Source organism: Micromys minutus (assembly GCF_963924665.1).
Source record: "Micromys minutus genome assembly, chromosome: 26".
NCBI classification, from domain to species: Eukaryota; Metazoa; Chordata; class Mammalia; order Rodentia; family Muridae; genus Micromys; species Micromys minutus.
The window spans coordinates 36,168,515-36,182,906 of record NC_137961.1 but is presented as its reverse complement, the minus strand read 5'-3'; the positions used below and the strand labels follow the sequence as shown (position 1 = coordinate 36,182,906).

The 14,392-nt window shown below is 40.3% G+C and overlaps 1 protein-coding gene across 1 annotated transcript in view; it reads left to right on the top strand.

The window, feature by feature from the left end:
- Window positions 1-14,392, top strand: part of CFAP206 (cilia and flagella associated protein 206) — a gene marked incomplete at both ends in the record, with an annotated part of 37,648 nt that overhangs the window by 13,899 nt on the left and 9,357 nt on the right. The window contains one exon of the mRNA XM_080938771.1: window positions 450-643. Coding sequence (XP_080794897.1) covers window positions 450-643 — 194 coding nt within the window. The remainder of the gene's footprint in view (window positions 1-449; window positions 644-14,392) is intronic.

The window sequence follows — 14,392 nt, the reverse complement described above, 5'->3', positions numbered from 1 at the left end:
AGCCTTTGCATAGGGCTGGGGCACAGAGACAGAGTAGGTAAGGCTTGTAGGCTGCCAGGGAAACTCAAGATTTAGCACTAGAGAGAGGTGCTAGGAACTGACTTTGGGTCCTGTGTAAGAGCCCTATTTAATTTTCATTGGTAAGCTATTTCTTTAGCCACACAAAACATGTTTAAAGTTAAACTTATATCATTTAATAAAAATCACACATTTTTATTATTTAATAATGTTTTAGCAAAACAGAAGTAGAACTGAGAATGTGGGAGAGACATGGTTCTTCATGATACAGGACTTGGTTAGCATGTGGAAGGCTCTGGGTCATATTGTTAACCAGATGTATGTGTGTGCACATACATATATATCCCTAGAAACGTTGGTCCTATGGCTTATCACAAAAACAAAATTGCTTGGTTCATGCCTAATTAAATTATCTTTTAAAATTTTCACAGGAAATCCAGCAATTGGAATTTTGAAATATAAAGAAAAGTATTACACTTTCAACACCAGAGATGCTGCGTGTTCATTCGCAGAAAATCCAGATCATTACATTAATTTGATTAAAGAGAAAGCCAAAAAGAATGCAGAGTTAATTCAGCTACTAGAACTTCATCAGCAGTTTGAAACTCTCATACCATATTCGCAGGTAACCATGGTAAACTCTTGAAAATACCTGGGCTTGTAATTCCTGACTCAATTAAAGTGGCATCTCAGTATTGCTTATTGTGGTTTTTTTTTTTTTTTTTCTGACAGTGAAGTTCAGGACATGCAGAGGCAAGAGAGGGTGTTGGGTTTTCCTTCCTCACCTTTGACCTGACTTTTGAGAGGGTGGCTCTTTGAACTGAAAGGTCACTGTTTCCTCGAGGCTGTCCACTAAGCTCTTAGCATCTACCAGTCTGTCCCAGCAAATGTTGGGATTCTGACGTGTATGGCCATGTATGGCCATGCCTAGCTTTTATGTAGGTGCTGGGAATTTGAACTCAGGTCTACTTGCTTTCACCCACTTGGCACCTTTTAAGGGTGCAAAAACGAGGTCATTTTCTCTGCTAAGTAAAGAAAGATAGGAAAAAATTATTACCAGAAATCTTGGGGAGTCCCAGCAGAGACATCATATTATACCTGGAAAATCAAGGTCTACTTGTGAGGCTTTTGGTTTCATTAATAACAGAATTAAGGCTGAATATGGTGGCACATCCCTTTAATCCAGGTACTCAGGAGGCAGAACAAGGAGGATCTCTGTGAGTTCAAAGCTAGCGTGATCTACCTATTGAGTTCTAGACTAATCAAGCTATGGCACCAACTTCAACAAACAAGCAAAAACAAAAAACAACAAAAACAAAACAAAACAAAAAAACCCAAAAAACAACAACAACAAAAAAAACCAAGCCCAAATACAATATACATAAACATAAATATACTATACATATGGTTGCAAGGAGCCGAGAAGATGGCTCAGTGGTTAAGTGTACTCTCTGCTTTCAGAGGACTTGGATTTGGTTCCCAGCACCCAGTTCAAGAGAATCTAGTGACCTCTCTGGCTTCTGTTGGAACCAGTTATACACGCACACACATACATGCAGGCAAAACCAAAAAAATTCTTTAGGCTGGTGAGATGGCTCACTAGGTAAAGGCTTCTGCCACCAAGCCTGGAAATGTGAGTTCCATCCCTCAGAATTACATAAGGGAAGAAGAGAACTGATTACTGCAAGTTGTCCTCAGACCTCCGTGTGTGCACCATACGATCTACATGTGTGCACACGTACAATAAATAGGTGTATATGTTTTTAAAGGAAAGAAAAGTCAAATGGAAACTCAGGGCCATTTATTTGTGCTTGAAAGGAAAAATCAGGGCAGGCAATCAGTAAGCCTCATAGCTGCCTAAAAGAATAAAAAAATAGACCTGGAAGTCTGTTCTCTCTCTCTCTCTCTCTCTCTCTCTCTCTCTCTCTCTCTCTCTCTCTCTCTGTCTGTCTCTGTATCTCTCTCTCTCTCTCTCTCTCTCTCTCTCATTTTCAAGACAAGGCTTTTCTACATAGCCCTGGCTGTCCTGGAACTCACTCTAAGCCAGACTGGCCTCGAACTCACAAAGACCCACCCTCTGCCTCCCAAGTGCTGGGATGAAAGGTGCACACCACCACTGCCCAGCTTAAACCACACACTTGAAGGTAGTCACGTCTGTTAATTTCCCTTTAAGGCTTGTGCTGGTTTTGAGAGATTGTTTCAGAAGCCCTTCTTTATTCTAAGATTATTCTTTTATACTTTCACTGTTTTAGTTTACTTTTTGTATTTTAGAGTTTAATCTATTTCAACATTCTAAACACTTCTAATTTTATTTTTCTTCATATAGTGAGACCAATTTCCTAATACAATTTACTAGGTAAATGATATATAATTTTAATAAATATTATGCATTTGTGTTATATTTACAATTTGTGTTTGTAACAGGTTTGTTTTGAGGCTTTCAATTTTGTTTAGTTTTTCTTTTATTGAAAATAATTTTTCTCACAAAATATATCCTGATTACCGTTTCCCCTCCCTCTACTGCCTCAGTATCTCCCAAACCCCCTCCCCCCAGTTTCTCCCTACCGTCCCTCCCATCAGGATCCACTTCTGTCTCATTAGAAAACCAACAGGCTTCTGAGGGATAATAATAAAATATAATAAGATTTAAAAAACAACACATCAGAGTTGGACAAGACAAATAAACAGAAGTTAAAGAAACCAAGAGAAGGCAGAGTCAGAGGCCCAGTTATCTGAACACTCGGGATCCCATGACATTACCCAGGCAGGCTCTGCGTGTTGTCTCGGGCTCCGTGAGCTCATGTGCATGTTGATCTTTTGTTAGACGGCTCTTACACTGTCTCTGTCTTCAGTTCCACAGGGTTCCATGAGCCTGGGGGTGGGTGTCATTTGATGGATGACACAAATGGGCTGAGTGTTCTTCTTGCATAGTGTCTGGCTGTGGGTCTCTGCATTTACTCCCATCTGCGGCAGGAGGAAGCTTCTCTGACGACGGCTGAGCAGGGCACTGGTCTGTGAGCACAGCAGAATGTCATTGGGAGTCATTCCATTGTTACCATTTTTTTAAAAGAACAGTAGCATTTGGTTCTGCACTAGTTCCCTGGACTGTCTAGATTCTGGTTTGTGGTCCCCCAAGCAATGTTGGGCATGGGTTCCATCTCGCGCTGGGGTCTTAAACCCATCATATATTGGTGGGCTACTTCTACAAGCTTTGTGCCGCCATTGCTGTAACATATTTTGCAGTCAGAACTGCATTGTAGATCAAGGGTGCGGGGTTGCTATTTATATTATTCTTCTGGTAGCCCACATACCTACCACACACCTTTCCAAACCAGAGACACTGGAACATGGGGGTTAAGGTTCTGTGGAGGCTCCAGCTTGGCCTCCCATGTTCACTGAGGTGCTGTCTTCAGCAGTGGGGCCTCGCTGCCAGTTTGAGAAGAGCAACCTGTAGTCTTAGCAACACCCTGGGTCCTATGGGGATTTTCATGGAACCCCACTGGCCAGCAGCTTACCTAGATGTAATCTCATCCTAGTCCTGGAAGCTTCATTTGATGAGAAGACATGGCCAGTTTGGACTCGGTTTCCCCATTATTTGGCGGTTTTATTTAGATCACCTTCACTTATGCATAGTTTAGAAAGCTGATACTGTATCTGGTTTGTATCTTACCACTCAAATGGCCTTAGTTTTAGCTGTCTCTCCATTATTCTCTTTCATCTCTCATTCTCACCTCTCCCCATTCCCCTCTCCCAGCTCTCCCATCCGTCTATAACTACCCCATTTCCCTTTTCTAATGAGTTCTGTTGATATCCCAGTGGTCTTGAGCTGACCTCAGTGGCTCTACAGACTGTATCTTGGTTACCATTGACTCAAAAGCTACTATTAACTTATAAGCGAACCATACCATATTTGTCTTTTGAGGTGTGGGATACTTCACTAGGATGATTTTTTTCTAGTTCCATCTATTTGCCTGCAAGTTTCAGGATGTTATTTTTTTAGTGGCTGAGTAATATTCCATTGTGTAAATTCATGGCATTTTCTTTGTCCATTCTTCTGTTGGGAAACATCTAAGTTATTTCCAGTTTCTGGCTATTATCAACAGAGCATCGGTGACCATGGCTAAGCAAGTGTGTCTGTGGAAGGATGAAGTGTCCTCTGGGTGTGTGCTCGGACCAGATATTAGTCATTTCCACTGACTTCATGCTACCGTAAAGGGTGCTATAGCTGGACCTTGAGGTAGATCTATTTCCATAGAGGAACCCCTCACTGATTCCCACCGTGGCTGTTCATGTTTGTACTGCCATCAGCAATGGATGGATGTTCCCTTTACCCCACATCCTCATTTGCATGAGCTGTCCTTTGTGTTACTGATCTCGACCATTCTGACAGGTGTAAGAAGAGATCTCAAAGTAATTTTGATTTGCATTTCCCTGATGGGTATGCATGTTCAGCATTTCTTTAAGTGTTTCTCGATGTATGAGTTTACTCTTGAGAATTCTCTGTTTAGGTTTGTACCCCATTTTTAATCGAATGACTTGTTTTATTGAGATCTAGTGTTTTGAAATTTTTATACACTTTGGATCATTAGCCCCGTATTGGATACACATAGTTCATGAAAATACTTTCCTATTGTGCAGGCTGCTGCTTTGTCTGAATGATGGTATCCTGTGCTGCGAAGTGTTCTTAGTTTCATGAGGCCCCATTTATTAATTGCTGATCTTTGTTCCTGTGCTAACAGTGTTATACTCAGAGAGTCTTCTGTGGAGTGAGTTCAAGGGTATTTCTCACTTCACCTTCTGTCAGGATCAGTGTGTCTGGTTTTATGTCAAGGTTTTTGATCCATTTGGAGATAAGTTTTGGGTGATAAGTTAAGTATGGATCTATTTGCATTCTTCTAAATGCAGCCATACAGTTAGCCCAGTAGTTAATGAAGATTATTTCTCTTATCTAGTGTGTGCTTCTGAATTCTTTATAAAAATAATGAGTCCCCATGTGTGTAGATTTATGTCTCCATGTTCAATTTGATCCCATTAATCAACATGTCTGTGCCAATACCATGTTGTTTTATTACTGTATCTCTGTAGTACAACGTGAAATCAGAGATAGTAGTCCCTCTCATAGAATTTTTATTCAGGATTGTTTTACCTGTCCTGAAGTTGAAAATTACCCTTTCAACTTGTGTTGGAATTTTGGTGAAATTGCATTGAATCTATAGGCTGGCCATCTTTACTGTGCTAATCCTACTGATCCAGGAGCATCTTCTGAGATCTTCTTTGATTTCTTTCTTCAATATCTTGAAGTTTTTCATACAAGTCTTTCACTTGTTGGACAGAGTTACCCCAAGATGTTTTATATTATTTGAGATTATTATGAAAGATTTTATTTCCATATACATTTTTGAATATCAGAATCTGAAGTCTCTTGGATACCTTCTTTATAATATATATTCCCTTCCCACCCACCCCCTCTCTGTATCTATCTATCTATCTATCTATCTATCTCTCCATCTATCTATCTATCTATCTATCTATCTACCTACCTACCTACCTACCTACCTATCATCTATCTATCTATCTATCATCTATCTATCTATCTATCTATCTATCTATCTATCTATCTATCTATCTACCTACCTACCTACCTATCATCTATCTATCTATCTATCTATCTATTATCTATCAACCATCTATCTATCTACCTACCAACTACATACCTATCTATCTAATCTATCTATCTATCTCCCCTAGATTATTTAAATTACCTATTGCAATGTGACTACTATGTAAATTGTGCTATCCTGTACTGCTCTGAAAATAATTACAAGGCCAAAAACTTTGTATCTACTCAGCTCTCATGCAAGTTTCCCTTGAAATGTGCAAGTCAAAAAACCCTTCATTTCCAATAAAGTATCAGCAACAGATCCCTCCCGGCCAGTTGATTCTGCTTATATCTAGAGTGGGGAGCCATCGAGCTCATTGGCACTGCTTGCATGCATGTGGGTGAGGGGTTGTTTAGAGTGGAGTCACTGAGAAGTCCACCCCACATGGGTGACAACTCACAAGAGCACCGTCCCTTGAGATGCACAGCTGAGCTCCTCCCAGTCGGTGACTGCTTTTATAGCCTGAAGTGGGATAGTGTAAGTCAGTAACGTATTTCACTTGTCTGTCCTCACCTCGCACCCTGCCAGCTATGAGAATGAAAGTCAGCATCCACCTCACCCTTGACATTTCCCACTGTAAGTCCTCCCTTACACTGGCATGTACTTTCTAACTAAACAACAAAGTTTTAGGTGCATGTCTTAATATGCACATTAAAAACTATGTACTCTTGGGGATTATAATATATTCATTTTCTGGTCCATCAGCTATATTGGGTGCATCTTCCTACTGGCATGGATGGGGTGGAGTAGTTCATTAAAGAAGCATGTTGATCGATACCATGCACAGAAAGATGGCTACCTCAGAGTTCTCCATAAGGATGCTCTACTGTGAGAGAGCTCAGCTTGGTTATGGGTTATGTTGTAGAGAGCCTGCAATTGGACCACAGCAAGGGGGCACACTGTCTCATGCTATCTGGAGAACTGTAATCATTGGGGTTCTCTCTGGATTTCTTCCCTCCATTCCGTGTCCCTCCACCCATGGGGGGGCATGGCTCCAGTGCTTTTCCACCCACTCACCTTTACTGGTGTCTGTATTCAGGCACCAGTTATGTTCTATGGCTTTTCTTGGGGAGACGTCTGTTTATTCTACATAGGGCACTGACAAAAGACAGCAAACGATTACATCCGTGTCTGATTCCAAAAGCAGGTGCATTGCCGAAAAGCCCATTTCTGCCTGGGTGCTGACCCCAGAGGACTGCATGCTTAGCCTTGGCAATTATTTACTTACTGGGCTGGGGCATCCTGTAAATCTTTTAATTCTATGGGCTTCCCAAGCCCCGAAAGTGTAATTCGCTTCCTGAGTCTTAATGAGTTTCTCTCCCAAAGGAAATATCTCAGTTTGGAGGAAATGGCTGCATATCAGCACAAAAGTGGTTTTTCCCAAGTAGCTTTGCTCCTCAGCTGGTTGATTGAATCCACAGGTACAGATTCTACAGAGATGTATGTTTTGTCGTCTGCCTTAATTTTTCAAAACTCAATGTAAGTTTATTCATTTGTCAAAGAGCCCCAAAAGCTTTTTGTTGGTGTTATTGTTGTTTGGAGTTTTTGTTTGTCTGTTTGTTTATTTTTAAGTCGGAATTGCATGAACCTAAAGACATATTTTAGGGGAATTTATTTATTGTATCAAGTTTTCCCCCTGTAGTTATTCCATTAATCATATCCTACTCAAATTTGTGACCTTTAGAGACAGTTTATTTTCTAAAACTGTGGTGGAGACAGGTGGTCATCAGAGAGAACTTACTGTGGTAGATATAGGCTTAAAAATGATTAGTCTCTTCAGCTGTGCCAGAAGGCTAAAAAGAAAAAGTTATACAAAGACAAAGACATCTCACTTATTTTTAATTAAAAATTAATTTCAAAGAACCTTGAAATGCAAAGAACACACAGTGAAGTTAGCCATTTAAAATCATCCTAATAGCTAACGTTTTAAGGTTTCATTTGTTAATTGTATGTGTTTGCATGTGTGTGCAGGTATGCACAGAGTCCAGGATCATCAGGTCCCCCAGAGCTGAAATTATATGTAGTGTGAGACGTCTGACACCATCTGGGAACCAAACTTGAGTCTTCTGCAAGAGCAGTACAAGCTTAGCCACTGAGACACCTCTCAGCTATAACTAGCTTTTTCTTTTTGCTGGAAAATCCATGTTAAAGGGAATACACAGTTTTTTATCACATTAAAGTACAATAGGTAAACAGCTGTTACTCAGCACGAACAGTAAGAAAACAAACATTAACAACTTTCACAGCTGTCCACATGTGCTTATCTTGTCTCCATCTTCTTCATTCTCTCAGCATTTATGCATGCATTAATAAACAGCATATTTCTGAAACAACTGGCTTTTGCCAGATTCTCTCTCTCGGATTTATGGTTTGAGTGTGATGTGGTCTGAACACTAGAGTGGCACTGCTTTGGAAGGTTCTAGAAGCCTGGGAGGTAGAGCCTCACTGGAGGAAGTGAGTTACTAGGACTGGACCTTGGGGGATTTTACATTCAGTTTTAATTTAGAAATATTTTAATTACGCATATGCATGTCTCTGTGTGGGTATCTGCACATGAGTCCAGTTGCTCACTGAAGCCAGGGAAAGGGGGCAGATCCTCTAGCACAGGAGTTATAGGGGATTGTGAGCCACTCAGTGAGGCTGGGAACTGAACCTGAACCTGGGCCCTGCAAGAGCGACAAGTGCACTTAGCCACAGAGCCGTCTCTCTCTCAGCCCTGGTTCATGATCTAAGAAAATGTAGGTTAATTTAGGGACTCTTTACTCTGCTTAGTCATTCAGCTTTAAAACAGTCCCTATGGTGATAATGATAACCTAGTGATAACTTTATTTGACTTGGTAAATTGGAATGTGTCAGTTTTTTTCCCTATTAAAAAAAAGAAAAGAAAAAAACCCTTCACTATACTTGGTTCTTTAATCTCATATAAAATTAAGGTGAACATTATCAAGTAGGAACCTAAAAGGAGTTCTGGTTGAATCTGCCCTGTGTATATAAATGAGAGAATAGTATTATGATCTTAATTCTATACCCCAAACTTGAATGTACTTTTTATAACTTTTCCTAGAAATGACTTGTATGAATGCATCAAATATTTTGTTAAATTTATTTTCAGGGACTTTGTGTTTTGGTTGTTGTTGTCTTTAGATACTGTGAATATTTAAAATTTTTTCTTACATATGGAAGTTGGTTTAATTTTATGTATCAACTTCATATTCAGAATCCTTATTAAACTCCCTTGTTAAATTTGGATCTGTCTGTGGGCTATTATACTGTTTTCAAAAAGTCTTAATTACTTTCTCTAATCTTTATGCTTTTTACAAAATAAATTACTGCTTAATTCACAGGGAGTTCGAGTAGATAGGGAACCTTGTGAGAAAGAAAAGAATCAATTAGAGGACCATGAAAACACGGGAGAAGGGATTTTAAACTAGCTAATTAGTCTGAGGCTGCACCTAATGAGAACAAAAAAAAATGTAGAGAAAATTGGACGGCACCTGGATAAATGCCATATTGTAATGAAACTAACTAAAATGGTTTCACATACGTTGTAAAGTATCATATGGAGATTTCCTACAAGTATTCTAGTTTTACAACAGGGTGGCAGAGAGTACTTAAACACAAGAAGCACTCACAGAGATGGCCAGCTCTTTGGTACTGGGGATGTTTTTATGTATTTAGGGATTCCTATAACTACAAAGTATTGGCCATGGAAGGTGTGGCCTTTTAGCATCTATAGAAAGTACCTACCAGGCTCCTAGTTTGTTTCTGTAAAACCTTCACATCAGCAGAGCAGGTTTACTTTACCTCACAGAGCCAGGTTACGGTCTGTCATTACAGAGAAGCTAAGGCTTCAGGAACTTAGAGCAGCCAGCACATTCATACTCACTGTTAAAGGCGTGAGAAGGAAGTATGCTGATATGAATCACAACTCCCACCTCAAAGGGTGAAGTTTATGTGAGTGGCCATGTTATCACAAATTCTGTGTTCCAACACAGAACCAGCTTCACCAAGCTGTTATAGCTACAGGACAAAGAAAGTCAAGTCCAGACCCAAATGATCTGGGGCCATCGTTAGCCCTCTAAGTGCCAATACAGGGCTCTCCCTTATTTGTAACAGCTTTGTGACCTTTGACTATGTGAGGCCTGTGGAATGCACAGATACCTAGCTATCGGTAACCCAAAAGGCTGAGCGTCATCAGACAGCTCTGGAGCCTAGAGCAGAGACTTCCTCTTCTTGCTAGACTTGTAACTTCCCAGTCATTCAAGTAATCAGTTAATCAGCAGAAGGTTCAGCTGGTGATGTGGCTTCTTTCCAGATACTCTCTGAAGTTCCTCCTGTTGATAGAGCATCACATTGTGTGTGTGTGTGTGTGTGTGTGTGTGTGTGTGTGTGTGTGTGTGTGCACGTATATAGTAGGATCTGGTGGAAAGGCTGAATAGGTAGGAGAGTAGACCTGAAGAGAAAGCTGGTAAAGCCACTAAGGATGGAAACTCCAGGACCATGTATAGCATTACAGTCAACTAGTCATTCTTACTCTAGTTATAACTCCCAATCTATATTTGAAAAAAATACTAAGAATAATATGCCCAGCATTAAAATAATAATATTGTCTGGTCAAATGGAATGAAAGAAACACATTTTAAGTAACTCCTTAAAAACTAAAAAAATTGACTCTTAAAGTTACTTGTATTCCAGAATAATTTTACTTATATTTTCAGTATTTAAACAAGTCTTGTCTTTTAACTTTAGATCTTATTTTTGCCAGCTTGACTTGTAACCTCATGTGGAATGGCCACATTTTCCTAAGCTCTAGTTCTAGTTCTTAGGAAGAATGGGTCTTGTGTCTAAATTATCTAACCTCTGACCTGTAGATACTAAGTTGATGGGTCCTAGTATTTTGTTATTACACTGCATTTAACTGGGAAAGGGAACTGTAGAGCCAATTATTAGTATAACAGTATAGTATTTCTGTTAACAAGATTATCTTTTCATGCAACCAATATAACAGTGATGGAGTCCGTTTGTTAGAAGTCAGAGTAGTTTAGGTCTCACAAGCACAACCAAATGCTTCTTTGTATTTTAGTGTGAAATTGAGGACCGGGGCGATGGCTAATACTCAGGAGCACAGAGAATCTGAGCACATAGCAGACTGCTCACAACCACCTGTGACTCCAGCTCCCGGGGCCACACCCTTCTCTGACCACCGAGGGACATGGACACAGGCACACAGATACACACATAAATAAAAATAAAATAAACCTTTTAAGAACCACAAAAAATGTGAATAGAGTGATAGATACTCTTTTAAAAAAGGAAATAGAAATAGGACTCATGTTAGTATTAATTATTCATTTCCTTATTCGCAGAACACAGATATTTAAAATGTGAAATTCTGGCCAATTGTATTATAGGATACTTTGAATATCCATTTAGTGAACAGTCATCAGCATGTAAAGTATGAAACTGTAAATGTTGTCATTAGAAATTGATGTTTTTATACAATTTGGATTAGAAAAAGTAACCCAAATCTTTGGGCATTTTAGCTGGAGTAGATGGAGTAGAAGCTAAAGTGTTTGTTAGCCATCCACGGACACCACAGGGCCTTCACTGTTTCCTTGTCAACCCTATCAACTTCTGTAACCCTAAGGGAAACAACCTACTTGGTTAGACCCAGTTAATATATTATTCTTTTTCTTAATAGGAAAAGGTTTATTCATCTTGGATGAATTTATATTTAAAATATAACTACCCCCAAATGGTGCTTCTTTTGAAAGATTTAAAATAAAATCTTATCAATTTAAGAACTAGATTTCTTTTATCTACAAAGACTGTGGAAACATTTGAGTCCTTTAAACATGAAAACTAGATTTAAGGAGGCCTTCAAGTACGCAGTCATAACTAAACAGGACAAATGTGGGCAGAGAGGGCTCAGCCATGAGGAGCTCAGGCAGATCTGCCGAGGACCTGGGTGGGCTCAGAGCACTTCCGTACTGGCTCACAGCTCTCTACAACTCCAGTTCCGGGGGCTCAGATGCCCTCTTCTGGCCTCCACAGGCACTCCCACATTCACACAGACACATAAAAATACTACTTCTGGAAATGAAACCATTTTTATGACTATTTCAAAAATGAAATAAAATTTTATAGAATATATATTTTTAGTTAGAACCTGTTTGGGAAAAATACTTATGAAAATATCAAAACATTTTTATGATACTAACATTTTATAGCCTAATGAAAACTTTATCATATCCAGTGAATGCTGTTTATATAAACAAATAGTATTTTAAGGTTTTATGAAGGAAATAGACCCAAAGTCATGGCTGAACTATGTTTTGCAGCATTTTAGTGTACCCATGTGTATCTGTTACTCTTCTGTTTCAGTAATAAAACCCCATAACCAAAACAACTTATAAAGAAGGAGCTAATTTGGCTTCTGCTTCCAGGGGGCTAGAGTAGGAGAGACATGGCAGCAAGCTGTGGGAGAAGGAATCTGGCTGGTGATGTGTTGGCACAGAGGAAGCAGAGACCGTGAACTGGACAAGGTGGGGATATATAACCCCTAAAGCCTGCGCCTCCCAGAGAGGCCGCACCTCTCAGAGCTTCCACAACCCCAAACAGCACTGACAATAGGAGACTAGTGTTCAAATGCAGGGCCTCTGGGGGACATTTCTAAGTGTATAGGGCAGCATATATCTCAGGCTTTTTGCTATATTACCAAAATATGCTTATAAATCCCTACATGTGCACTTTGATAGGGCATGGCAAAAATAAAAATAATGTCAGCACTTCATAAAAAATGAATGAAGACATAGCACGTGAGCACAGTTTGTTATTAATCCTTTTGGATGCAATGCATGAAAACATTACTTAGCACATATGACACAATTACAGGAACTCAGGTGTGTCTGGCAAAAAAAGAACATTTATGTTCCTTTCTTACCCCTTTAGAATGTGAGAAAGCTTTAGCAAAGTGTTTCCCGTAGAAGTACTTTTGTTAAATAGCATAGAGAATATGTAGTTCTGATGAAAACATTGGGTTTTTTGTTATTTTGATTTTTGGCCATGAATGGTGGCACATACCTTTAATTCTAGCACTTGGGAAGCAGAGGCAGGTGGATCTCTATGAGGCCATCTTGTTCTACTGGAAGGATCTCGTCACCAGCAAGCATGTAAACAAGAGATGAGAAAGAAACAAAGCCTCTGTGTCTCTGTCTGTCTGTCTCTGTCTGTTTCTGTCTCTCTGTCTCTCTTGTTCCTTGGATTGGGCATCATCTAATTGGCCCAGTGTTAATCTGGAATCTGGCTCCCTTCCTAGACTGGCCAGTGCTGCTCTGTCTCTTACCTTGGAGTAGACAACACACACCTGTCCCATACAGCCCAGTATCCAGGATTTTGTCAGTATGTGCCCTCAGGTGGCTGTTTTCTCTCTGTGTGTTCTAGAGACCCGTGGATCAGAAATGCTTCTGTCCAGTGTAGAGCTTAAAAACGAGGACGCACAACAGCTGCTTTTCAAACCTCTCATACAGTGAGGACATACAGAGCTTAAATTTATCTTTTATGACTTCAGAAGTTATGGAAGACAGCCCCTTCCTCAGAACGTCGCAGAGGTGGAAGCTGACCCAGCCCAGCTCCCTCTGCTGAGCTATTCTACAATCACAATTAAAACTAACCATCACAATTTCCTATGTATACATTTTTTTTTTCTTAATGAGTCTTATCTGTTGTTTCCTCTGTGAAAGACTGGGGTTGAAGAGATCAAAAGCTTAGCCAAAATGAAGAACAGCAAAGGACTCGGCTTACTTGGGAAGCAGCGTGCAGTCTCTAATCTTAGCCATACGGTAGTGTTTCTCATGGAGCATAAGACCCCAGTCTGCTACTGCTGTTTCCCTACTGGACTGTCTTAGTCAGGGTTTCTATTCCTGCACAAACATCAGGACCAAGAAGCAAGTTGGGGAGGAAAGGGTTTATTCAGCTCACACTTCCACATTGCTGTTCATCACCAGAGGAAGTCAGGACTGGAACTCAAGCAAGTCAGGAAGCAGGAGCTGATGCAGAGGCCATGGAGGGATGTTACTTACTGGCTCGCTTCCCCTGGCTTGCTCAGCCTGCTTTCTTATAGAACCCAGGTCTACCAGCCCAGGGATGGCTCCACCCACACTGGGCTGGGCCCTCCCTGCTGATCACTAGTTGAGAAAATGCCTTACAGCTGGATCTCATGGAGGCATTTCCTCAACTGAGACTCCTTTCTCTGTGGTAACTCCAGCTTGTGTCAAGTTGACACAAAACCAGCCAGTACATTTTTATGTGACTAACTGGACCTCTCCCCAGAAGATAAATGTGAAGCATGACATCTGGCCATGGAGATTCCTGTTGGAGTGTGACAGCAAAACTCTGCAAACGTCATGTGGCCAGTGCGTTGTCCTGGCCTGATGTTAGCTCAGCAGATGATCTTCACTCATTTTAAAATTAAGACTTAATAAAATGTCCAAACATTTTTTGGAGGAGGTAAAAACTGGACTGGAAACAAGGAAAGCAAAGTCAAAGGATGCACTTTATTACCTGGATAAGAAGTGGAGCAGGCGCCGGGTTGTGCTGTGGGTCTTGCTGAGTGAACTGTATTTACACCACACACGTCTTCTTACTACATTGACAAGCAGCCTTTGCAGTACCAAGAAGTGGCTAAAATGGTGTCACTATCTTAGGATATGTTC